The sequence below is a fragment of the Microcebus murinus genome, chromosome 10, assembly GCF_040939455.1.
Source record: "Microcebus murinus isolate Inina chromosome 10, M.murinus_Inina_mat1.0, whole genome shotgun sequence".
In the NCBI taxonomy this organism is placed as follows: Eukaryota; Metazoa; Chordata; class Mammalia; order Primates; family Cheirogaleidae; genus Microcebus; species Microcebus murinus.
This window is the reverse complement of record NC_134113.1, coordinates 61406791-61431988: the sequence shown is the minus strand read 5'-3', so window position 1 is coordinate 61431988 and position 25198 is coordinate 61406791. Positions and strand designations below refer to the sequence as shown.

The 25198-nt window shown below is 51.7% G+C and overlaps 2 protein-coding genes across 3 annotated transcripts; one reads left to right on the top strand and one right to left on the bottom strand.

Annotated features, from left to right (window-relative positions):
- Window positions 1–3025: 3025 nt before the first annotated feature.
- Window positions 3026–23381, top strand: LOC142873390 (retinol dehydrogenase 16-like). The gene is made up of 5 exons (XM_076007402.1): window positions 3026–3870; window positions 6039–6297; window positions 7641–7804; window positions 8360–8593; window positions 22667–23381. The coding sequence occupies exons 1-4, from the start codon at window positions 3558–3560 to the stop codon at window positions 8578–8580; spliced, it is 957 nt and encodes a 318-aa protein (XP_075863517.1). The 5' UTR covers window positions 3026–3557; the 3' UTR covers window positions 8581–8593; window positions 22667–23381.
- LOC142873388 (uncharacterized) lies at window positions 9218–17776 on the bottom strand. Of its 2 annotated transcripts, none has more exons than XM_076007401.1 (2): window positions 14657–17776; window positions 9218–10338 (listed from the first exon to the last, which is right to left on the bottom strand). In XM_076007401.1, exons 1-2 carry the CDS (start codon window positions 15543–15545, stop codon window positions 10331–10333), a joined length of 897 nt encoding a protein of 298 aa, XP_075863516.1. In that variant the 5' UTR covers window positions 15546–17776; the 3' UTR covers window positions 9218–10330. The 2 variants fall into 2 exon arrangements, with proteins under 2 accessions (XP_075863516.1, XP_075863515.1); XM_076007400.1 differs by lacking the exon at window positions 9218–10338 and adding an exon at window positions 11792–13891 and having other exon boundaries at window positions 14657–17775.
- Window positions 23382–25198: the final 1817 nt, after the last annotated feature.

The window sequence follows — 25198 nt, the reverse complement described above, 5'->3', positions numbered from 1 at the left end:
GACTGCCCAGAGAGAGAGAGTGACAAGAAAATGAAACAGGAAACCGCTCTCTTGGCCACTGCCCTCGGAAGACCTGACCCAGCCAAGACACCTGGCCCACCATGGGAAAGAAGACACAGGAGACGAGGGACCCTGAAGCCTGACCAGTGTGCCTGTTGTAAGGAGTTTGGTCCCTGGAAGCATGAATGCCCCAACAAAAGAAACCACTCACCGCCAAACAGGAACCTGCCCAGGGGCTTCCAGCAGAAGCTGGAGACCCACGACCTCATTGGTCTCACTGGGGTCAACTGGGAGTAGGACCAAGTGGGCTCCCTGACTCTTGGCCCCTGGGAGGCTATGGACGTAATGGAAGTGGGGGACCAACCAATAACATCCATGGTGGACCCTGGGGTAGAACTCTCAGTGGTAACAACCCCAGTGGCTCCACTTACAAAGTGGGAAACCACCATTGTGGGAGCCACAGGAACTTAAGTAGCTCGACCCTTCTGCCAATCCCGAATATGCCAGATGGGGGGCTACCAGATAAGACATGAATTCCTATATATACCAGACTGCCCTGTTCCCCTGCTAGGCTGAGATCTCCTGAGCAAACTGGAAGCCCAGATCACCTACCACCCAGAAGGGACCCCGAGCCTCATGCTCGGTGCCCCAGAGATTCTCATAATGGAAGCCACCTTCCTGCCAGTCAAAAAGCCCAACGGAGGTAAATACTGGCCCATCTAAGACCCGCGACTGATTAATGAGGCCACAGTGACTTTCTACCCAGTGGTACCGAATACATACACCCCCTTGAGCCTCATTCCTCCTGATGCTGCCTGGTTCTCCTGCTTGGACTTGGAGGATGCTTTCTTCTGCCTGTGATCACTCCAAAGAGCCAGCCCCTGTTTTGAGTGAGAGGATTCTCAGACTAGAAGGAGAACCCAGCTGACCTGGATGAGGCTACCACAGGGATTTAAAAGTTCACCAACTCTATTTGGGGAGGCTCTAGTCACTGACCTCATCTCCTTTACGTGAGAAGAATCCTGCTGCACACTTCTACAGTACGTCGATGACCTCCTTCTAGCAAGCCCAACCAGAGAAGACTTCCATGGGGGAATCCGGTGCCTGCTCCAACTGCTCGCTGCCAAAGGATACAAAGCCTCCTGGAAAAAGGCACAGATCTGCAGGCAGTCTGCACCTACATGCCAAAGATGTGTTACAGTCAGGCTCAGGTGTGCCAGCGGGAAAAAATACTGGACTGGCACTATTACAGACCCCTGCATATTGCGCACGATTTTAAAATTCATAAACAACTGTAACCTAGAGAGCAACAAGTCACATAATGGGCTTACGAGGCTATCACCCACTGGGAAATGATGCCCTATAGTAGACATATAAGGGATCAAAGTGGGGAATGATAAGAGAAACCCCCATCTATTACTTGGCACATCAGGCACCAGAAACCCCCACTTCTCAAGAAGACCCACATCAGCATAATACTAACCTGTTTCCTGGCCCATCAACTAGTCTATTGCCTGGCATCAGCATAACACTAAATCTATTGCCTGGCACATCAACTAACCTACACCTGAATCCTCAACCCTCAGATCACTGCCAACTTAATAAAAGTGGGAAAATCGGGTAGACAGTGCTCAGAATTTGATGACCAGGCCCCTCTGAGCCCACCGGCCAAATGAACTTTCGTTCTCTGACTTGGTTTGTCCTTGGGACAACCGCTGTAACACTTGCTGTAACAAAGAGACAACAGTGTCATGAGATTTCTCATTTTGCCTCCAAATCATCTTTTAAATATTTGAAACTTCTAGTTAAATTTCAGACAGGGGAAATGAAGGAGTGAAGGACGTGTCATCCTACCACCTGTCAGGTTGGTGTATTGGATATTTGAGTTAAAAACATGGGGGAAACTGTGTCAGAGCAGGTGAGCTGATCTGTTCCTTCCTGCTTGCAGCAAATGAAAAAGATTCCTCTGGGAGGGGACCCTCTCCACACTAGGGTAAGAAAATGACCCTCAAGAGACTTAAAAGGAGAGGGATGATACATCCAAATAAACATACTTACAGTAATCCTTGTATGCCACCTGTTTTATAGCCCCCTACATGTCTCCCAGTGACTCCTCTGAAAACTTTACTGCTCCTAGCCACACTGTCTTCACCTGTCATTTCTTCTCAGATGTATTAGACGCTGTCTAAAAATTACAGAAACATATTTGCTTGGCCAATTCTTTGGACTTCAGTCTCCTGTGAACCTTCCCATGTGCATGTAAAACTAATGAAGTTTGTATCTGTCTGGTGACAATTGGTTTTTAGTTCCAACTAAAGAGCCAGATAAAAGCAAAGGGGGTTAGGGATGACCTCGCTCTGCTGCCTTGTGCAGAGGTCAGAGTGGAAATATGGGGAGGAGTGGGAGGCTCCAGAGGACTTCAGTTCTGCTCCAGGGTCCAGTCGAGGCAGTGTCCCTCCCTCTCACTGCTCCCTTGGGGCCTCCTGGGATTGCTGCAGACAGTGGAGTGGACTGGGAAGCTCCTGCCACCCAGCAAGAGGTCACACTGCTGTCAGGATGAGCAAGGGTGAGCAGTGGGTGTGAGGATGGGGAAATGCATCAGTCCACGGCCATTGAGAATTCATGGTTGAAGGAAATGGAAATCCCTGACAATATTTGGGATGTGTGACCTGGCAGGAGAGGGCCCAGAGCACGAGGGCAGAGGACAGTGTACCCAGCACCCAGGGCATGGTGGAAAAGGCACCTGCAGGAGGTGAATGGTAAACACTGTGACACCTGCTTTGTGTGGGTCGTTCCTCTGCTCCCTCCCTGTGACTCTGGGAGTTTCTTTCCTGTGGGTTCCCAACCCCATTTCCTTTCTCTCCCCTTTCTTGCCACTGAGGTCTGACTGCCCCTTTGGCATCTCATACTCCAGCTTTCCAGAGAACTCCTCTAGCAGGAGGGAACCTACACCTGCCTATTATTTTTACCTTCTCCTACCAATCCTGGAGAGACTGGCAGTGAGTTAGTTTCCTAACTAAGTGATTCTGGGTGCTGACCTGACATGGAAACCCAGGCTCAGAGAAGGATTTCAAACTAATATTCCTTGAACCCAGGTGTGGCTCCCCAGTACACCTGGGTCTTCTCTGTGCAGCCCAGGATGTCACTGTACGAGATGTGCAGAGACAGTTCTGACCCTCCAGGTTAGATGGAGTGCTATGTGTGCCATGGTGTGCATGTGTGTGCCCTGGTTTGGAGACCTGTGTGGAGGCTCATGTGTGGGCCTGTGTGGACACCTGTGTGGGCACAGCAGGGCAGCGTGACATCAGTGGACAAAGGAGGCATTGCTGAGCAGTAAGATTTTCTTATGGGGCAGGGCTTCAGGTCTTTCAAGGGCGTGTATCAGAACTTGCAACAGCAGTGCCAAGAGCGGAGGTGTGGAGTGAGGCAAGGGAGGGCGTATCTGTAGGTTTTCTTGCCAACTACCACTGTATGCTTTCCATAGTCCTCCTGTCTCACTTAATACTAGCCATAGTCTCCTTGTACTCTAGTCTGTGTGTGTTTCATTCCCCAAAGCCATGTGGCTGTACCTGGTGGCTCTCATGGGCCTGTACTACCTTGTGCGCTGGTACCGGGAGAGGCAGGTGGTGAGCCACCTCCAAGACAAGTACGTCTTCATCACGGGCTGCGGCTCTGGCTTCGGGAACCTGCTGGCCAGACAGCTGGACATGCACGGCATGAGGGTGCTGGCTGCGTGTAGGACAGAGAAGGCGGCCGAGCAGCTGAGAGCCCAGGCATCAGACAGGCTTGAGACGGTGACTCTGGATGTCACCAAGACAGACGGCATCACTGCAGCCACCCAGTGGGTGAAGGAACGCGTGGGAGACACAGGTACCCCCAAGATTCCTCTTGGTGTTTCTCTCCTCTCTCTCTAGGAAAAGGAAACACTTTGTCTGCTAACTGGGAAGATTCCCAAGGTATCTGGATTTTCAAGGACTGTGAGCTCAGCGTTTTCCGGAGCAGAAGTCCTAGGGTGATTGTACCTGAGCCACAGGGTCAGAGAAGCACAGCCTGTGTTTAGGGTCGACTCTCTGGAGGAAGGTTGTGCCCTTGAGCTAGACCTTGAGCCTGGCATGAGACAGTGGGGGCCTGGGCCAGGCTGGATCCAGGCTCATGATCTCAGCATTTCTTACTGGTTCCTTCACACTTGTCCCCGCCGAGGGCTCTGACATTGTCTATCCTCACTTGACTCATGAAGATGGATGCTTAGAGCGCTGAAGGGACTTTGTATGAAATACTCGGTGATAATTCCTGCTCTTCTGCTACATTCCCCTGCCTGTTCTTTTTGTTAAAACAGAAATGATGGATTTCTTTGTTCTGATCAGAAAGGTAAAACATGCTCGTTGAGGAAAACATTGAAGAGGATAAAGGTAAAACAACATTCACAGTAATCCCACCCTCCAGAGTTAATAACTCTCTACCTCATGTATACTGGGATCAGCTTTATACCATCCAATCTCTTCCAAAATATAATATTCAACATCTGCATATCATTCTGAGAGAATATAATTTATTTAAGCAGTCCTATGTTGTTGGATGCTGAACTTAGTTTCTCACTTTTCCTGGCATAAACAACATCTCAGCAAAGATTCTGTAATAAGGTTTGTTCACATGTTTAGTAATGTTAGTCCAAGTATAATAATTGGATCAAAGTATAGTCATTTCCTTTTTTTTTTCTTTTTTTTTTTGAGACAGAGTCTCGCTTTGTTGCCCAGGCTAGAGTGAGTGCGGTGGCATCAGCCTAGCTCACAGCAACCTCCAACTCCTGGGCTCAAGCTATCCTGCTGCCTCAGCCTCCTAAGTAGCTGGGACTACAGGCATGCACCACCATGCCTGGCTAATTTTTTCTATGTATATTAGTTGGCCAATTAATTTCTTCTATTTGTAGTAGAGATGGGGTCTCGCTCTTGTTCAGGCTTGTTTCAAACTCCTGACCTCAAGCAATCCACCCGCCTCGGCCTCCCATAGTGCTAGGATTACAGGTGTGAGCCACCGCGCCCAGCAAAGAATACATATTTCTTAAAGGCCATGAATGGTTTCTGTGTGGGGTACGGACTAATATTGCAAGGCCTTATTCTTTTTCCAATATTGCTACATTCAAACTCTGTCTAACTGCACCCTCAGCCCTGGCCCACCAAAAACCCTGGTCCGGCTGAGCCTGGGTCTGTAGGTGGGGAAGTCAGACTATTTCAAATCCTCCATGTTGTGTTTTTGTTCCTGCATATCAAGCACACAGTCTTCACGAGGGCTTAGTGTGCGGGGAGCCCTGAGGTGATGTCAAGGGTGGACTTTGTGGAAAGTGGAAGGAATGTTGACACGGCCTGGGACCAAGGGTGCCATCTGGACACTGGTGTGGCCTGAGACCTCCTCCTCTGTCTGCCCTGTGGGTCCACTCCATGGCGAGCTTTGGAATTCCCAGGTAGAGATGGTCACCTTTGCCTCCTGAGCAAATATTGCCTCAAAATCGGTGCACGTTGCATCACAGCCTGTCCCCAGATTTCCATAGGTGGCCTGTTCTCTATGCTCCCTTAGTCTTACGGTTTTCAGTGTGTCTGTGCCAACCAGGATAAAGAAAGCAATTATTCATGGGTCTGTTTGTGTTTCCCTTCTATTCTTTCTCTTCTCTGCTTTTCCCTTGACTTCTTTTACCCTATTCCTCTTTTACTGTCTCTGTCTCTCTCCTCTCATGAGATATTTGATGAGCACTCACTCTATTTTCTCAAACTCTGTCCATGCACTTAACAAAGTTGGGTTTTTTTGTTTGCTGGTTTACAGGCACTGTGAGCAGAGATGACAAGGAACATCCTAACCTCTAATAGCTTGAAGAATATGCAAACCCTGACAACCTTAAGTCACCCATTCCTCATTCCCCATACCAGTAGCACATTCTTCTTGACTCCATAAATAAACTCAACTGGGATGCGAACTTAAATCCTAGCTCCATCCCCACCACTCACACACAACTCACTGTTGCTCTCTCAATTTCCCACTGTCCCCAGGACTCTGGGGCCTGGTGAATAACGCTGGCATCTACGGCCCCTCGGCCCCCAACGAGTGGCTGACCAAACAAGACTTTGTGACCACACTGGACGTGAACCTGCTGGGGGTGATCGAGGTGACTCTGAGCCTGCTGCCCTTAGTGAGGAAGGCGAGGGGCCGCGTGGTCAACGTCTCCAGCGTTGGGGGTAGATTGTCTGCTGCAGGTGGCGGCTACAGCATCTCCAAGTACGGCGTAGAGGCCTTCTCGGACTCCCTCAGGTATTGCCCTGGGACAGGGCCCTGCCTGGGTCCTCCTGTTCCAGGTTCTTCTGTGGGAGCCTTTGCAGCAGTTTGATTTCATCACAGATTTAGAGGCCCTGTGTTCAAGATCCACTGCCAGGCTTTTTGGCCCTTCCCCCTTTCTGGATTTAGCCAGTCATTCCTCTTGACCTCCTGTCCCTGTTCTGGTAGAGCAGAGGCCCAAGGACTAAGAAATTTTGTAAGCTCTTTCTGAGCCTTCTGAGGAGGCCCCCAGACAGGACATGTGTGAAGCAGATGGGAAGTGGGATAATTGGCTGCTGGGCCCATGTCCGCAGCCACCGAGATGCTCGGGTGCAGGGAGCCCTTGAGGGGCGGGGGCGGCCTCTGACTCGGCACAGCACACAGCAGCGGGCACTAGTGTGAGAGCAGCAGCAGCACAGCCTAGGACAGCAGGGGTTGCTCCATTTTCTAGAAACCAAGACAGCTAACAGGGAGAGGGACAGGAGATAGAAAACCATTGTTGCCAACTCTTATGGTTGTTGTGACCAAGTCAGCCATGGTGTCCTGCCAGGCCCCAGATTGGGGAGAGTCCTGGCTGTGAGATCTTAGCTGACAACTGAAGACCTGACAGCCTGCTAAGGAGGGGCGGGCTGGGCCCCTGATGACAGGACAGTGTCACCCCCAGGCAAGGGTGAGTGTTAGTGGACCGCCTGTGCTGCAGGGTTCTTGGGCTAAACGCCAAGGCCAGAAGAGGTGTGGGGGCTGGAGAGGCGGGCAGCAGTGGGATGTGGAGTACTGTTGGTTCTGGACACGTGCTGTTCTTCATGTTGATGGCAGGGAATACAGAGCTAGGATGTATTCATGGCGGGTATTAGGTCTAAGGGGCATCTAGACCCCCACGGTCTGCAGGGAGCAGAACGGCTGTGCGTGTGGGGAGCCCAGACTGAAGGCAGAGGGATGCTCCCCAGAAGACAGCCGCACCAGCCCCGCTGACAGATGGCCAGGGAGTCACAGGGCGGGAGAGGGAGGAAGGGGACCGAGGAATGTAGGGGGTGAAAAGGGTGAATCCTGGTGATGCCCTGGATGTGAGGGGCGAGGGGGAGATAGCCCAGTGGTGGTGCCTTGCAGCTGATTCCAGGAGATTCGCAGCCAGTGAGCTTGGTGTGGAAATTATGTCAATGCTACACACAGGAAATGCCATCATCACACTTTGTGTTGGCCTTCTTCTACACTTACCAACATGCCATGCTTTTGGGCTAATTCTACCACCACCCTGTGTTGGATTTTCATTAGGTTTATATGTGTTTTGTGTTTGCTACAAGACCTCTGAACTCCTTGCCTTCTGCCTGTCTATCTCCCAGGAGGGAGCTCGCCCCCTTTGGGGTGAAGGTGGCTATAATTGAACCTGGTTTCTTCAAGACGAACATGAGCAACACAGAGAGAGTTTTGCTGCAAGTCCAGGAGGTGTGGGACCGGGCTCCACCCGAGATCAAGGAGATCTATGGCGAGAAGTATTTGGCATCCTGTGAGTGCACTGTGGACAGTGGGAGAACTAAACCTTGGACCATGATTAATGTCTCTAACACCATGAGGATCTCTCCTCCTGCCGGGTAGGGGGGAGAGGGAAGGTCAGCCTCGCTATAAAGAGGGGATGCTCAGCCCCATTCCCAAGGTGCCGTGTGGTCAGCAGGCCACCTTGAAAAGAAATCCAGGTTCACTACAATTGGAAACACTGTCCCGACATTATTTTGAAGAGGAAACTAAAGACAGAGAGGGAAGATGCCATGCACTCATGGCCAGCTGTGTTTAGAGAGGACTGGTTGTCCTGTGCTTCGACTCTGTTAGCAGAAACTTATGGAGTCCAGATATTCCCAGGAAGAGAGGCATGAGGTGGCTTAGTGTGGACCAATTTTTCCTGAGATAAGGGTGAGCAACACCCCTAGGGATGCTGCATCGATTAAATGTGGGGCACATCACTGAGAAGATCCAGGAATCTTAGTAAATTTCTTCCTAACTTACAGCTGTAAAAGGGAGCGTAGGGTTGTACCTCTCAATTAAGGTGTTTTCTCATCCTGAACAGACCTGAAACTACTATCTGAACACATTTTGCCAACATGCAATGAGAATCTGTCGGAGGTGACGGACTGCATGGAGCATGCGCTGACCGCCTGCCACCCCCGCACCCGCTACTCAGCTGGCTGGGACGCCAAGTTCCTCTACCTCCCCATGAGCTACATGCCCACCAGCCTGGTGGAAACCGTCGTCAGCTGGGTCCTCCCAAGGCCAGCCAAAGCCCTGTGAAGCCAGGACTGAGGTGCTTCTTTGTGTGGGGTTGGATGCTGTGTGAGAGGGGATGTGTCCTGGGGAGAGAAATAGGGTGGAGGGAGGGAGCTGTCATGTCATCAAGTCACCTGTCCTACCTCCATCCTCCTCTCCTGGACATGGTTCTCCTGGGATTTCATCCCAGGACCCCAGAGATGTTAGTAGGAAAGTGCCAACTTATGCAGCTGAGAAACAAGAAGCCAATAACACTCCTGGTTGTCTTATTGCCTTGGGTGGCCACTCAAGGCTCTAAGGCTTTTGGGACAATGGTGTGGGGAGAATTGGGGAGAGTGTGAGCTGGTCAATGGATGTTTAGCCCACACTTTCTCTGCCTGTTGCTCCCCTCCTCAGGGTGTGCTTTAGCCTGGGCAGTCTACACCCTCCCACAGGGTAAAAATGCTTGAAGGTGGTCAGGGACCTCTCCTGCCTCTGAAGATACCCGTGTACATGGGGTGGGGATGGGGAGAAAGCCATCAACCTGGCTTGTAGTCCTCAGGTGTCAACTTAGCAGGCATTGGCGGGAAGGTGCTCACAACAGGGGTCTTTCCAGAGGACACATAACCAGTGTTTCTTGTGACTTGAACCCATGGACTCCCTTTGATTATGTTGCCCTAGAAACACTTGATAAGTTCAGCCATGCTCAGGGATTTTAATCTCTTAGGAAAGCTACCCTTGGATTTCAGACATACTAGATGAAATCCCCCTCAGAGTCTGGGTTTCCTCATCCAGCTCAGCACCCAGAATTCAGTCCTCAGAAAGCTCAGTCTCTGACAGTCTCTAGGACTCCAGGGAAAGGGGCAACACAGTGGGCAAGGTCCTCTCCTGCTGCAGGAATCCTCTGTAAAGAAGGAAGACGTGATCCCAAAGGGGGAGTCTCTCTCACAGGCCAGGAAGGAGACAAGGGAGAGAGTGGTGGCTGGAAAACTGCCAGAAGGAAACTTCCGGGGTTTGTGGGAGGGAGGAATGAAATGAGTTACACCAAGCGGGTGTGATAGCTTTTATACTTCTATGCCCTGAAGATACTCTTTCCTTAGCTGTGGATGGCATCGGCGAGTTGGGTATAGACCTATGGATTGTAGAGGTCGGTGCTTTCTTGAAAGTCAGGGGGTGAGAGTGATGACCTGAGGAGGGGTTTGAAGAGGACAGGTGGATTCTAAGTCCTTCCTGCCATGCAGGACAGTGTCAATGTTTCCCTATGAGGGTTTTCTCTAGTGCTGCAGTCACGGGAATAGACAGAAGGACAGGCAAGCCAGAGGATGGCAATAAGGACTGCCAGGCCCTTTCCTGGGGCAGCTGGGCCTTCCCGCTCTCAGCAGCATCTGCTCTGTGTACCCCAGGGATGGACCCTCACCTATAGTCACTGCCCTGCCTCAGTTTCCCTCCCTTGGACCCACAAGTCCACATCCCTGACAACTACCTCTCCTCTGACATGGAGTGACAGTCATGTTTGGACCCCAGTCACTCAGTCTCTGGTAATTTATGCTGAGTGCCTGTTGTGTGCTGGAAAATTCCCAGGAATTCCCGGGCTTCCTCAGACCCGGCTCTGAGTCCTCTGTGTTTTGGGGTCACTGTGAGTGTGGTCTCAATAGAGAAAGCACTTGCAGAAGGGGACACAGATTCCCGGGATAAGTTCCTTTTGTAGCTGGGAGGCATCTCCATAGGTGTCTTGGTTTCTTCTCTCAGTGTAACAGCTGAGGACACGGAGCCTTCAGGGCACCCTGTGCTGTTATCAGATCCCTGTTGGGTGTGAAAACAGCAAGTGAGCTCAGATTCACGGAAAACTTGAAGTGGGCATTGGTGTGGAGCACGTCAGTGCTGAAGCTGTGAAGATGGCCAGGGAGGGTCGTCCTGGAGGACCAAGGCCCTGAAAGCTGTAGGGTCAGGCCACTGAGTGTCCTTCCATGCGGCCCCACTCGAAATCCATGCAACAGTTTCATATGCAATCTGAAGACACCAGACACTTTTTAAAAATAAATATTTCCCCTCTCTAAACACACAGCCCTCCCCCTGGCACACACACACACTAACACACAACCCAGGGATACAAACTGAGATGAAATAAGAGGCTGACATTTGCTTCAGAGCTCACTGGGTAAATGTTAGGGAGGTTGGGCTCACCCCAGGAGTGCTCTCCAGAGAGTCAGGTTGCTGTGCGGGTGCAACCCCTGGCCCTCCACACTGGGCTTCACGAGGGGGGGGGCGGTGCAGCTGCACCGAGGCTCAACCCCTATCAAAAGTCAGGGATTATGACTCAATGGGGTACCCGTGGCCATAAGAGAACAATCATGGCCATAAATAAAGTCTAAAGCAAAGCAGTGCACGTCTCCGCTCCCATTCCGAATTCTAAGTAGAGTCTCCTTTTTCTTCCTCCCTGGCATCTTTCCTCAATGAGGGAACTAGGTCCAGTCCCATGGAGCTGTGCAGAGACTATAGCCCAATGCCACAGTGTCCTGGGGGCCACAGAAGCTGCCTTCACTCGGTCCCTTTGCTGCCCAGATCCTTTCTGAAGAGCACAGGGCTGTGCAGTCCCCAGCAAAAACTGTCTTCCCCTCCAGCCCCCTGATATCCAATGCCTGTAGGGCATGTGGCCCTTCCTTTCTGGGTCCCCAGCCCAGAATCAGGAGGGGCTGCAGGAACACAGGTCTGGACACAGGTTGCCATGAAGCCCCCACTTGCTGTGTGTTCAAGGTTGGCTTTTCCTTCTTAAACCTGCTCTTCTTCCGGAGACCTGTCCTGGATGGAGAAGGAGCAATGGGTGGAGACAGTGGTCACCAGGATGCTGAGCTGGGCTCCCCTGGGAGGTTGATTTCAGGTGGGGTCTGTCCACACTCTGGGGCTCGCCACCAGGGGGCGTGTGTCCGCTAGGGCACCCAGAAGCTCAGAAGTGTGGCCCTGGTGCTTAGCCAAACTTCTCTCCCAGGACTGCTGAGGTTGTCATTGTCTGGGTTCTTCTGCTGGGTTCTTATGGGAAGGAGCTGGGCGAGGGTAAGTCTCCACGGGAAAGGCCGCTTCAGAGAATTTCCCTTTCTGCCCAAGTGACCCATCGAGGCCTTGTGTCTCCTTCTGACTGTTCCCTTGGAATTTCCTGAAATTGCTGCTGACTGCAGTGGACTGGGAAGCTCCTGCCACCCCAGCGTTAGGGACCGACCTTCCACAGCCCCACCAGACAGAAAAGCAGAGACATCGAGGATGTAATTACACAAGAGGAGGTTTATTTTCTGGCTAGCCAGGGTCTAAGCCCCAGAGCACCAACGCAGTGGTCACTCTTGCAGGCAAGGACCCCGACTGGGGTTGCAGCGTGCCTTTTATCCCTATGGTGCATATGCTATGCAGTGGCTGATCACGCGTGGATCATGCATTGACCTTTAACATGATTGGTTGGCTGACAGCCCCACTATACAGGGGTCCGAACAATGCAAAGTTGGCGCAATCAAGCAAGCAAGCAACGGTTTCCATGGCAAGCAAGCAACAGTTTCCAGAAGCCGGATGTTAGTTCCGGCTTCACTGGGGTGTGGGCCTTGCAGGTGTGCAATGTCTCGACCCCTCACATTCCCCCCTTTCTTTAGAAGCTGGTCGAGCACTCTTGCTCGTCTCTTGGGTCTTCTAAAGGTTTCAAGTCTGTGCTACCTGACTAGAGCTTTTGATACTGCGGCTGCAACACTAAAAGCTGTACTGTATTAACCCTTTCTTTTACAAAGGTTATTATCTTGTTTAATATGCAGGGTCCGAATGTAAAGACTAAGAGCAGAATTACTAGTGGTCCTAATAGCGTTGAGATAAGGGTAGTTAGCCAAGGGGAGCTGTTAAACCAAGATTTAAACCAACCTGCCTGCAGCTCGTTTTCCCGCTTGTGGCAGGCAAGCTCTTTTCTAACTTTAGCCATAGATTCCCTGACGACTCCTGTGTGGTCTGCATAGAAACAGCACTCTTCTTGGAGGGCAGCACATAGTCCCCCCTGTTGAAGGAACACTAGATATAGCCCCCTCCGATTTTGTAGTACTACTTCGGACAGGGAGGTCAGAGACTTTTCTAGATGGGAGATAGACTCTTCTATTTTTGCAATGTCTTTATTAATGGCTGCTCTCAAGGTGCTGAACCCTCTCTGTTGCATCGCTAGGGAGGAGATACCAGTCCCTGCTCCTATTGCCCCCAAGCCAAAAAGTGTGGCCAGGGTAATGGCTGCAAGGGGTTCTCTTTTTTTTTTGGAAAATTAGGTTAGTGACCCCTTGGCCTGCCCTGCTGGTGTATATGGTCTCTACTGTATGGTATATTATTTTAGGGAACACTAACACCATAACACAGTATTTTTAGATTTATTAAAAACTGATAGGCTAAGGCAAGGGGTTAAACTGGTTTTGGAGCAAATCCACCATCCACTTGGCCCGGGAATGACCCATTTTTTTTTTTCCTGTTTGATTTATTACTGTTACCCCCGGCACAGAGCTGTGCATGGCTGAGTGGCACTGTTCCCAGGCAGGTCCCCTTGCCAAGAACTGACTGAAAAGTGAGACCAGGGCCTTTACGGTCCCATTGACATGACCTAGGGGAGGCTTCTGTGGAGAGGTTGAAATTGACGGCCATTCTCACTGCTTCGTATGCAGCTGTCAACATCTTTCACAGAGGATCTCTAAGTTTTACTTAGGCACCGTGCTTATGGGGCTCCCTAGGGTGAGTGAGTTTGTCCCTAACTTTATCACTGGTTTGGGGTGCACCGTGGCCGGCCGTGGGTGCAGCATCTGGTTGGGCCCTACTGCCTGTGGTGACACAATCCCACTTGGCCGAGGGCCGGGCGCCCCTGGGGGCTCACTCACGCTGATGGGGCTTATTTCTTCTAGGTTAAACATAAGGTCTGGCCACCATCCGTTTACGGGGCCTACCCCTGAAGTCACATTCTAGACTTTATGAGTCTCTTGATTGGCAATCTCTCATGTGAGGTTATGAGGTTGGTGGGGATTGCTATTTATCACGGTTGCCACACTCCTGCCCACAAGCAAAGTAACCCCAAAGCACCCACATAAAAGATATAAAACAAGCCTAGCATGCATCTCTGCGACGGAGTCCAACCTCTAGGTGCTACAGTCCCAAGTCCGACTCCAACTAGTATGACCAGTACTCCAAAGAGGACTGGAGTCACTAAGTTCATCTATGCTGGTGTCACTCGGGTCAGCCTGGTCTTTAGGGGGTTCTCCGGATCCACCGTTGCCTTCCACTGGCTCTGGCACTGCTCTTGGTCGCTCTTGCTAGCCGACCTCACGTGGGAGTGGTGTATCCAGGTTGATATTCCATCCACCTTGAGGGCAGTGGGAGTAACAAGGATAACTTGAAAGGGGCCCTTCCATTTAGGCTCGAGGGTTTTGCTGTTATGTCTTTTTACCCACATCCAGTCCCCCGACTGGTGTGGGTGATAAGAATGTTCAGCACTACCCGCCCCCAGCCCTGTGGCCTGGTATATGGCGCGGAGGGCCGGCCACACTCGGCTGTGAACGCGCTGCAGAGCTTGTACGGCTTGCAACACGTGTTTGGGGTGTTTTGGGAGAGCCTCGGGGCTCACCCTGGGGACCACGGGCGGAGGAGTGCCATACATGATTTCAAAGGGGGTTAAACCTAAATGATAGGGGGTGTTCCGGGCTCAGAACAGGGCGAAGGGAAGGAGGGTCACCCAGTCCCCGCCAGTCTCTAGGGCCAATTTAGTCAGAGTCTCCTTTATTGTTCTGTTCATTCTCTCCACCTGCCCTGAGCTCTGGGGGTTATAGGCACAATGCAGTTTCCAATTGGTCCCAGAGCCTGGGCCAGTCCCTGACTAACTTGGCTGACAAAAGCAGGTCCATTATCTGATCCTATTCCTTCTAGCAGTCCATACCTAGGAACTATTTTTTTTTCTAATATTTTCTTGGCTACCGTTAGAGCAGTCTCTCTCTTAGTGGGGAAAGCCTCTACCCACCCGGAGAACGCATCCACCATAACTAGCAGATACTGGTCCCATATTTTCCAGGCTTTACTTCTGTAAAATCTACTTCCCAGAACAGCCCTGGCTGCCTCCCCCTTTCCCTCGTACCTGCGTGGGTCCCTTTGGCCCTCCCCGGATGCATGACTTGACAGGCTTGGCAGTCCCGGTCGATGTCGCTCGCCACTTGTCCCTGCGACATGAACCTAAGCTGGGCGGTGTTTAATAGTTGTAGCATTTTTCTCTTTCTTAAATGTGTGGTCTGGTGTAGGTGCGTTAACAGGTGACGTCCCAAAGTCTCTGGCACTATCAGGCGGCGTTCTTCGTCTTTTTGCACATTTAGCTGTTTTGTAGCCCAGGCTTCATCTGCGCTGGAGTAGTCTGGCAGAGGAGGTATCTGTCCCATGCCCAGGGGTGGTAGGCTTATATGCAGAATGTGGGGTGGCGCAGCGCCTTTTGCTGCTCTTTTAGCCTCGGCATCTGCCCTTCGATTGCCCCGTGCCTCCAGTGAGTCTCCACCCTGATGTCTAGGGGTGTGGACTACCGCCACTGCCTTTGGCAGCAAGACAGCTTCTAGCAAGTGGAGTATTTCGGGCTTGTGCTTAATCTCCTTCCCTTCTGCTGTGATGAACCCCCTTTCTCTGTAGAGGGCTCCATGTATGTGCACAGTACCAAAAGCATAGCAGCTGTCAGTATATACTGTCAGCCTCTTCCCTCGGGCCCGACTAAGAGCTTCTGTCAGTGCGATCAATTCTGCCTTTTGGGCAGATGTTCCCTGTGGAAGGCATGCCGCCCAGACAAGTTTGCCTTGATCATAGACTATGGCCGCCCCCGCATACCTGTGTCCATCGCGGACGAAACTGCTCCCGTCCGTGAACCAAGTTAGGTCGCTGCTCGGAAGGGGGCGGTCCTGCAGTTCCTGCCGAGCCATCTGGGTCTCAGCCAAGATCTCGAGGCAGTCGTGTTCAGGCGCGGCAGAATCGGGGTTTGGTAGAAGCATTGCGGGGTTTAGGACAGTGGGGGTTTGGAACTCAACTCGGGGTGCATCAAGCAGGAGCCCTTGGTAATGGGTCAGCCTTGCATTTGTGATCTATCACCCTAGCGGCTGCTTTAGAACTCCTATAGCGTGTGGCGTGGTGGTTAACAGTCTCTGCCCCAAAGTAAGCTTGTCAGCGTCCTTGACCAACAGGGCTGTGGCTGCGATTATTCGCAGGCACGCAGGCCACCCCCGCCGCCACCGGATCTAATTTTTTTTTTTTTTTTTACAAGTATGCCACTGGCCTTTTCCAGGGCCCTAGGGCCTGTGTGAGTACGCCCTTAGCTATTCCCCTCTTCTCGTCTATGAACAGGTGAAACTCTTTTGTCAGGGAGTGCTAGGGCCGGGGCTTTTAGCATGGCTGCCCTCAGGGCTTGAAAAGCGTCTTCCATTTGCACAGTCCACTCTCATGCTCTCCCCGCCTTACACCCTTTATACAGAGGTCGAGCCTTTTAGTCCTTATACCCCGGTTTCTTCACCGGCAACAGGGGGGTGTTCCAGGCCGACTGGCATTTCCGGAGAATCCCACTGTCCAGGAGTCTCTGAATGTGGGGCGTAATTCCCACTCTGGCTTCCTGGGACATGGGGTACTGTCTGACTCGGGCTGGCTCGGCTCCGGGTTTTAACTCAACGTAAAGAGGCGGCCGGTGTTTTGCCCATCCTGTGCCCCCTGTCTTGGCCCACGCCATGGGAAATTTACAGAGCCATTGTTCCATGCCTTTTTCTCTGCTCTTTATGGGCTGGTACAGTCTATATTTATTTGCCTGTGTCAGGGTCAAGATCTGAGTGACCTGGGGCTGTTGATAGCCTTAAGCTTGGTAAGGATGTCTCTTCCCAGTAGCGGTGTGGGGCACTCAGGGATGACCATAAAGGCGTGACTCACTTGTCCTGAACCCAAATTTAATCTCCGCCGTGTGGTCCACCGATATAGTTTAGCTCCTGTATTTATGAGGAAGCTGACTGGGTTCCCCTCTACTTGCAAAGTTACCCTAGGTTCGGGGAGGGGGACTGAACCCCGTCTTTCCTATTCATCTGTCACCTGTCCTGCAACCATGACTTTTTCAGGACCTCTAAGTCTTCGCCCCCCTTTCTTTTTGGGGCATTCTCGGGCCCAGTGCCCATGCTCCTTGCAATTAGCACATTGATCCTTGCCTAGCCTCTCTCGCTGGGGCCTTCTCCTCTCCTCTGACCCTGTCTGCCCCCCTCTCGTGGCGGCTAGCAGGATTTTTGCCATTTCTTTGTTTGCTTTACGCGCCTCTCCAGCTTGGAATTTCCTATCTTCTATCCCGATCCTCTCTAACCTCTCTTTTGGCGTTTCTCTATTGTTATAGACCTTTTCTGCCACTTCTAACAGGTCCTGCAGAGTCTTCTTGCCTAATCTATCTATTCTCTGCACCTTGCGCCTGATGTCTGGGGCTGCCTGATTAACAAACGCCATCATAACAGTGGCTTGCTGCCTTCCATAGTGGGATCTATGGGGGTGTACTGCCGGAAGACCTCCATGATCCTCTCTAAGTATGCTGCCGGGCTCTCCTCCAGCCCCTGACGAACATCTCCTACCTTGGCCAAATTGGTCGGCTTTCGCGCCGCCATAAGGAGACCGGCCATCAGAGTCTGGCGGTAGACCTGGAGACGCTCCCTACCTTTAGCCTCATTGTAGTCCCAGGGTGGCCATTCAAGGGGGAAGGTCTGATCAATGGTCTGTGGATTCGTGGCAGGTCTGCCATCTTCACCCGGGGCCAGCTTCCGTGTCTCCCCCTGAATTCTTTCTCTTTCTTCTGTGGTGAAAAGCACCTTGAGCAGCTGCTGGCAATCATCCCAAGTGGGCTGATGTGTAAAAAGAACAGAATCTAAAAGGTTAATGAGATCTCTGGGGTTCTCAGAGAAGTTTGAGTTTTGAGCCTTCCAATTGTAAAGATCACTGGTAGAGGAGGGCCAATATTGGAATGTCTGTGCTCTGTCCTTCCCTAGGGGTCCCACTGCTCTCAGAGGGAGCGCCTTTAAGGGCTCCGGGTCTGGGGCCCGGCCAGTCTGCTGTCTGATTTCATAGGCCGGCCATGCTGCCGGTGGTCCCGCGTCCTCCTGGGCCGGGGGAGCTGCAGAGGCTGCCCCAGGATTATAGGGTGGAGGCGTGTTTTATTCGAGACCTGTCAGGTCTGGGTAGAGATTGGAGTCCAGCAACACTGGTGTCCCAATGGACCTCGGACTCCGTGCCCCGCCCCCCCTTTCTGACTTCTTTAACTGCCAGAACTTCCGCCTTTTCCCTCGGGGCAGGTAGGGGGGCCTTCAGCCAGGATGGCGGGTCTCAAACCCAGTCTTGCCAGACCACAATATAGGGGATCTGATCAGGGTGTCCGTGGTGGCCAAATACCACCCCTTTTACCTTTTTGATCAAGGAGGCATCAAACGAGCCCTCCCTGGGCCACCCCACTCCAAACGTGGGCCACTCGGCCTCACAAAGGGTAACAAACTTTCCCTTCTTGACCCCTAGGGACAGGTTGTGTGCCCTTGCCCTGACATCCTTAAAATGGCTCACCAGGTTGGACAACGGCGTTGTTAGAGCCTGTCCCATGGCTAGTCAATAATAGGCAGATGTGCAAACCAATATTCCGCAGTTGGGGCACTGGGGACAAGGATCTGAATCTCTAGCCTTTTACACTCCCTACGGAGGTAACGGCCGTGCCCCTCCCGCACTAGCCACTCCTGGCACGGGCGGCAGGAGATACACTGTGTGCTGCCAGCCCATGCAGGGGAACACTCACCTGGAGGTTCTAGTCACCTCTGCGGATCTTATCGTGGGTCCCCTGATTTCACGGCCCCAGCCTGAAAACCCATGCAACGCTGATGGGTTCTCGGGCTGAAACCACAGAACCCAGAGACTCCAACAAGCCAACGAGAGATGTCACACTCACTCACACACACACAGAAAGCTGGCGACAAACAAAGCAGACAACAGACAAGTGGACAGTGAGGTAAACAGACAACCTAACCTGGTCCGGACCTACTCCCCCGTCTCCTCCTGACCGAGCCCTTGGCTACAAGGTCAGCTCTAGCTCCTCCTGACCGAGCCCTAGGCTACAAGGTCAGCTCCGGAGTCCCAACAGGGCCAGAGGACGTCTCCGCCTGGCTCCGACCGGCGACCCACCAGCGCGTCCGCCTAGGTCCTGTGCCGGCGTCCTGATCCGGGGTCCTGCAAGGGGATTCCGCGTCCCTTGCCCAATACCACACCCAGCTAGTCCGGGGTGGATTTTCACACTCCTCCCTCAGCCCTGAATTCTATCCGGTAGTCTGTAGGGAAGGCAAATCCCGGACGAGCCCCCAAATGTTAGGGACAGACCTTCCACAGCCCCACCGGACAGAAAAGCAGAGACATCGAGGATGTAATTACACAAGAGGAGGTTTATTTTCTGGCTAGCCAGGGTCCAAGCCCCAGAGCACCAACACAGTGGTCACTCTTGCAGGCAAGGACCCCGACTGGGGTTGCAACGTGCCTTTTATCCCTATGGTGCATATGCTATGCAGTGGCTGATCACGCGTGGATCATGCATTGACCTTTAACATGATTGGTTGGCTGACAGCCCCACTATACAGGGGTCCGAACAATGCAAAGTTGGCGCAATCAAGCAAGCAAGCAACGGTTTCCATGGCAAGCAAGCAACAGTTTCCAGAAGCCGGATGTTAGTTCCGGCTTCACTGGGGTGTGGGCCTTGCAGGTGTGCAATGTCTCGACCCCTCACACCAGGAAAGGGTCACACTGCTGTGAGGATGAGCACGGGTGAGCAGTGAGTGTGAGGATAGAGAAAAGTACCTGTCTATGCCCATTGAGAGTTCATGGTGGAAGGGAGTAGAAGTCCCTGACAATATTTGGGATTTGTTACTGGCAGAGCAGGGTCCAGAGCAGGAGGGCAGAGCGCAGTGTACTCAGCACCCATGTGGGGAAAAGGGCGTCTGCAGGAGGTGAACTGTAAACTCTGTGCCACCTGCTTCATGTGGGTCATTCTACTGCTCCCTCCCAGCGACTCTGAGAGTTTCTTTCCTGTGGGTTCCCAGCCCCGTTGATTTTCTCTCCACTTTCTTACCGCTGACATCTGATTGTCCCTTTCACAACTCATACTCAATCTTTCCAGAGAACTATCCTAGTCGGAGGGGACCTATTATCATCCACGCTTTTTACCTTTTCCTTCGATTCCTAGAGCCACCGGCAGTGACTTAGTTTCCTGACTGATTCTGGGTGCTGACCTGATGTGGAAACCCAGGCTCAGAGGATTGGAAACTATGGTGCTTGAACCCAGGTGTGGCTTCCCAGTACACCTGGGTCTTCTCTGTGCAGCCCAGGATGTCACTGTACGAGATGTGCAGAGACAGTTCTGACCCTCCAGGTTAGATGGAGTGCTATGTGTGCCATGGTGTGCATGTGTGTGCCCTGGTATGGAGACCTGTGTGGACGCTCATGTGTGGGCCTGTGTGGACACCTGTGTGGGCATAGCAGGACAGAGTGACATTGGAGGACTAGGGAGACATTGCTGAGTAGTAATATTTTCTCATGTGGCAGGACTGGAGGTCTTTCAAGGGCGTGTATCAGAACTTGCAACACCAGTGGAAAGCAGGGAGGTTGGTGAGGCATGTGAGGGCTCCATGCCAGAGTGCCTTCAGGTTTTCCTGCCAGCTGCCACCCTCTGTGTCCTTTAGTCCTCCTGTCGAATACTGGCTATAGTCTCCTTGTGCCCCAGCCTATATGTGTCTGCCCTCCCCAAAGCCATGTGGCTGTACCATGTGTCCCTTGTGGGCCACTACTATCTGTGGGCTAGTACCAGGTGAGGCAGGCAGTGAGCCACCTCTGAAACAAATTGTCTTCATCACAGGATGTGAATTGGGTTTGGGGAACCTGCCGTCCAGACAGCTGGACATGCTTGGCTTGAGGGTGCTGGGTGTATGTGTGATGACAAAGGGGGCCTAGTGTTTGACGGCCCAGATGTCAGACAGGCTGGAGATGGTGAGCCTGCATGTCACCAAGACAGAGAGCATCTCTGCAGCTGCCCAGTGAGTGAAGGTGCCTGTGGGGCACAGAGGCAGCACTCAAATTCCTCTGTTTGTGTTTCCCCTGTGTTAATAGGACACCGCCTGTCCTGTCCCTGGGGAGATGTCCACAGTATTCCCAGGTTCAAGTCCTCCTAGCTGTCTAGTCTTCCTCACTCATCAGGTTTCCCTGGGCTGGGGCTGTGCATGGGAGGGCGCTCCATGCCGGAGCCGGGCTCGTGTTCTCAGCATTTCTGCTTGTCCTTACCTGGGCCAGCCCGGTCCATGGAGAGTTAACACCATTCCCATGTTCAGAGGACATGAGTTGAGGACTAGTTTTAAAAGATCTAAGAAGGTGTTTTTCTTTCCTTCTTTTTTCATACCACTACTTTGTCTTGTTATGGGGAATGAAAAGGATGTGGATTTCTTTGATCTAAGAATAAATGTATTAATAGAACATGATCATTGTAGAAAATCCTGACAAGTATAAAGATAGAAGGAAAAGTCATCTTCAAATCATTATCTAGACATAAATATGTTTTACATGGTCATGTAATTGGAATTGTATTTTGATTGTATCATATTGTATTCTATCAGAAAAAATTAACATTTTTCAACATAATGAAAAAGCTTTTTTTTTTTTTTTTTGAGACAGAGTCTCGCTTTGTTGTCCAGGCTAGAGTGAGTGCCATGGCGTCAGCCTAGCTCACAGCAACCTCAAACTCCTGGGCTTGAGCGATCCTTCTGCCTCAGCCTCCCGAGTAGCTGGGACTACAGGCATGAGCCACCATGCCCGGCTAATTTTTTATGTATATATCAGTTGGCCAATTAATTTCTTTCTATTTATAGTAGAGACGGGGTCTCGCTCTTGCTCAGGCTGGTTTTGAACTCCTGACCTTGAGCAATCCGCCCACCTTGGCCTCCCAAGAGCTAGGATTACAGGCGTGAGCCACCGTGCCCGGCCCTGAAAAAGCTTTTTAAGACACAGTATTTAAGGCCGGGCATGGTGGCTCACACCTGTAATGGTAGCGCTGTTGGAGGCTGAAGTGGGAGGATCGCTATAGCTCAAGATTTGGAGTAGGTCAGGGGTGAGGTGGGGCAATATACATAATCTAAACATTTGTACCCCCATAATGTGCAGAAATAGGAAAAATGCAGTACTAGCATTAGTGAAAAAAAGAGTTGGAGACCAACACAAGCAAGAGTGAGCCCACATCTCTACTAAAAATTGAAAATATTAGGCAGGCATGGTGGCTCATGTCTGTAGTACCAGCTACTCGGCAGGCTGAGGCATGAGGAATGCTTGAGACCAGGAGTTTGAGGTTGCTGTGAGCTAGGCTGACACCATGGCTCGGTAGCCTGGGTGTCACAGTGACACTGTCTCCCAAGAACTTCCTGTAGGAATGTTGCTCCATATTGATTGAGGATCTTCCCAGGCTAGTCCCCAGAGGCCAAATACAGGATTGTTTTCCACATTGTCCCAAATGTAGGATTTCAGGTCTGTCTTTCCCAACTTAACTCTACCCAGATTTTATCCTTGTCTATTTTTTCTTTTGCCTTTTTCTCTCCCTCTCTCCCCTGTCTTCCTCACTCTCACTGTCCCCTGTCTCTCATATCCCCTCAATCGATAGATGTTGAACACTACCTGTATGGGTTTTCCAGAAAATCTCAAAGTTTAGGTGAATGTGCTCATGTCTGCAAGGACCACATTAATGTGTAAATAACCAAACTGCAGTGTCCGTGTTTCCAGACTAATGGATGCACAATACTTCCCCAACACCAGCTCCTGCCACCATCGAGTGTGGGGTCAATGCCCGCCATCTAGGAAGCCGAGGGCCGGGCCAAAAGGAATAACAGGAGGAGGAGACGTGCGCTGTGTCCTGCAACAGCTGCAGCTTATTCAGCTCCCTAACCCTGCAGACACTGCGCTGTTGCTAGTCTCTCCTAGTCCCCTTCCAGCACCCACCACCCTGCTGTCACTCTGATGGGCTGGGAACTTGAACCCTAACTGTGTCCACACTGCAAAGGCACAACTCAGTGTTGCTCTCTCATCTTCCCACTGTCCCCAGGACTCTGGGACCTGGTGAATAATGCTGGCATCTCGGTGCCATCAGTCTCCAATGAGTGGCTGACCAAACAAGACTTTGTGACCATGCTGGACGTGAACCTGCTGGGGATGATCGAGGTGACTCTGAGCCTGCTGCCCTTAGTGAGGAAGGCGAGGGGCCTCGTGGTCAACGTCTCCAGTGTCTCGGGTAGACTGTCTGTTATAGGTGGCGGCTGCTGCAACTCCAAGTACGGCGTAGAGGCCTTCTTGGACTCCCTCAGGTATTGCCCTGGGATAGGGCCCTGCCTGAGTCCTCCTGGTGTCATGAGTGGCCACTCAAGCCTTGAATCCATTCAGTCCTGAGAAATCCACAGAACTGTAGAGCATTGAGCAGGTGGAAGCAGGCTCAGTCCACACCTGCTCTGCCTGGTGCTAACTCCCCCTGAGGTGTGCATTCACCTGGCCAGTGTATGCCCTCCCCCAGGATGGAAATGGCCTAGGGAAGCAGGAGCACCCCTGCTCTGATGACACCTGAGCACATGGGCTGAGGGTGGGAGTACAACCCTCGGCCCTCAGCCTGACTCCCAACCTCTCCAGAGACAGCTCGGCAGGCATTGACTTGAAGATGGGATCTTCCATTGGTATCCTGAGAGAAGACACAAAACCACTTTTTCATTCATCTTGAAACCATGGATGTATGTTGATTGTTTTTGTTTAGAATAAATGCTTCTGGTTCATCCATGCACATTCATTCCAATGGTGGCTTTGGGGCTATATGGTTTAGACCTATGGACACAAGGGGCAAGTGCCTTCACAGAGGTCAGAGGGTGAGAGGGATGACCTGAGGAGGGATATGAAGAGGACAGGTGGAATTTTCTTTCCCCTCTGTCAGCCCTTCCTGCCACAGAGGCCAGTGGCAATGCTTTCCTTTCTAGGCTTTCTTGAGTAGCCTACTGTCACAGGAATATTCCTGTGGGCTGGCAAGGAAGAGGGCGGCAATAAGGACGGGCAAGACACAGATCCCTTCCCTGGGGCAGCTGGGTCTTCCTGCCCTCACCAGCTCCTGCTCTGGGTCCCCCAGGGGCTGACCCTCACCTAAAGTTATTGCTCTTCCCTCATGTACCATCCATCGTGCCACCAAACCCACAGCCCCCACATGCACCCCTCTAATGACGTGAAGTAGGAGTCAGACGTGGACCCAGTCTTTCGTTTTCTGCTCATTTATGCTGAGCACCTGTTGTGTGCTGGGAAAATTCCCAGGAATTCCCAGGACTTCCACAGACCGTGCTCTGAGTCTTCAGTGTTCTGGGGTCGCTGTGAGTGTGGTCTCAACAGAGAAAGCACTTGCAGAAGGGGACACAGATTCCCAGGCTAAGGTCCCTTTGTAGCTGGGAGGAACCTGCCTGGGTCTTGGTTTTCTTCCCTCAGTGTAACAGCTGAGGACAGGGAGCCTTCAGGGCACCCTGTGCTGTTGATCAGATCCGTGTTGGGTGTGAAAACAGCAAGTGAGCTCAGATTCACGGAAAAAATGAAGTGGGCATTGGTGTGGAGCACGTCAGTGCTGAAGCCGTGAAGATGGCCAGGGAGGGTCGTCCTGGAGGAACAAAGCCCTGAATGCTGTAGGGTCAGGCCACTGAGTGTCCTTCCATGCTGCCTGAGTTCAAGGCAAAACAACCATTTCATATACTATCTGAAGCCACCAGAATTTTTTTTCTGTTTTTTTGTTTTGTTTTATTTTTTTAAGTAATTCCTTCTCTGGAAACACACAGATATATCCACACACACCAGGAAAACAAGTTGAAATGAAATTAGAGGCTGGGATTCACATGATAGCCCAATGGCAGTGGTTTAGGGGGTTAGACTCACCCCCAGAAGTGCTCTGCAGAGAATGGGAGAGCTGTGAAGGTGCAAACTCCTGGCCCTCCGAGCTGGGCGGTACTGTGGGGTGCACCTGCACGGAGGTGAACAGTAAACACTGTGATACTTGCTTTGTTTGGGTCGTTCCTCTGCTCCCTCCCTATGACTCTGGCAGTTTCTTTCCTGTGGGTTCCCAACCCCATTCCCTTTCTCTCCCTTTCTTGCTGCTGAGGTCTGACTGCCCCTTTGGGATCCGATAACCTACTTTCCAGAAAACTACTCTAGCATGAGACACCCTACACCTGCCTAAACTCTTTGCCTTCTCCTTCCAATCCTCGAGAGACTGGCAGTGACTTAGTTTACTGAGTGATTCTGGGTACTGACCAGATGTGGAAACCCAGGCTCAGAGAAGGATTTCAAACTACTGTGCTTGAACCCATGTGTGGCTTCCCAGTACACCTGGGTCTTCTCTGTGCAGCCCAGGATGTCACTGTACGAGATGTGCAGAGACAGTTCTGACCCTCCAGAACTGTGTGCATGTGTGTGCCCTGGTATGGAGACCTGCTGTAAGATACTGGGCTATAAGGACAATAGACACCTTCCAGCTTCTGTTTACTGCTTGTTTGCTAACCGCAAGGCATTATGAGTATATTATGGGATGCAGAAAAAAAAGACAAAGAGAGCAAAAACCTGAGTC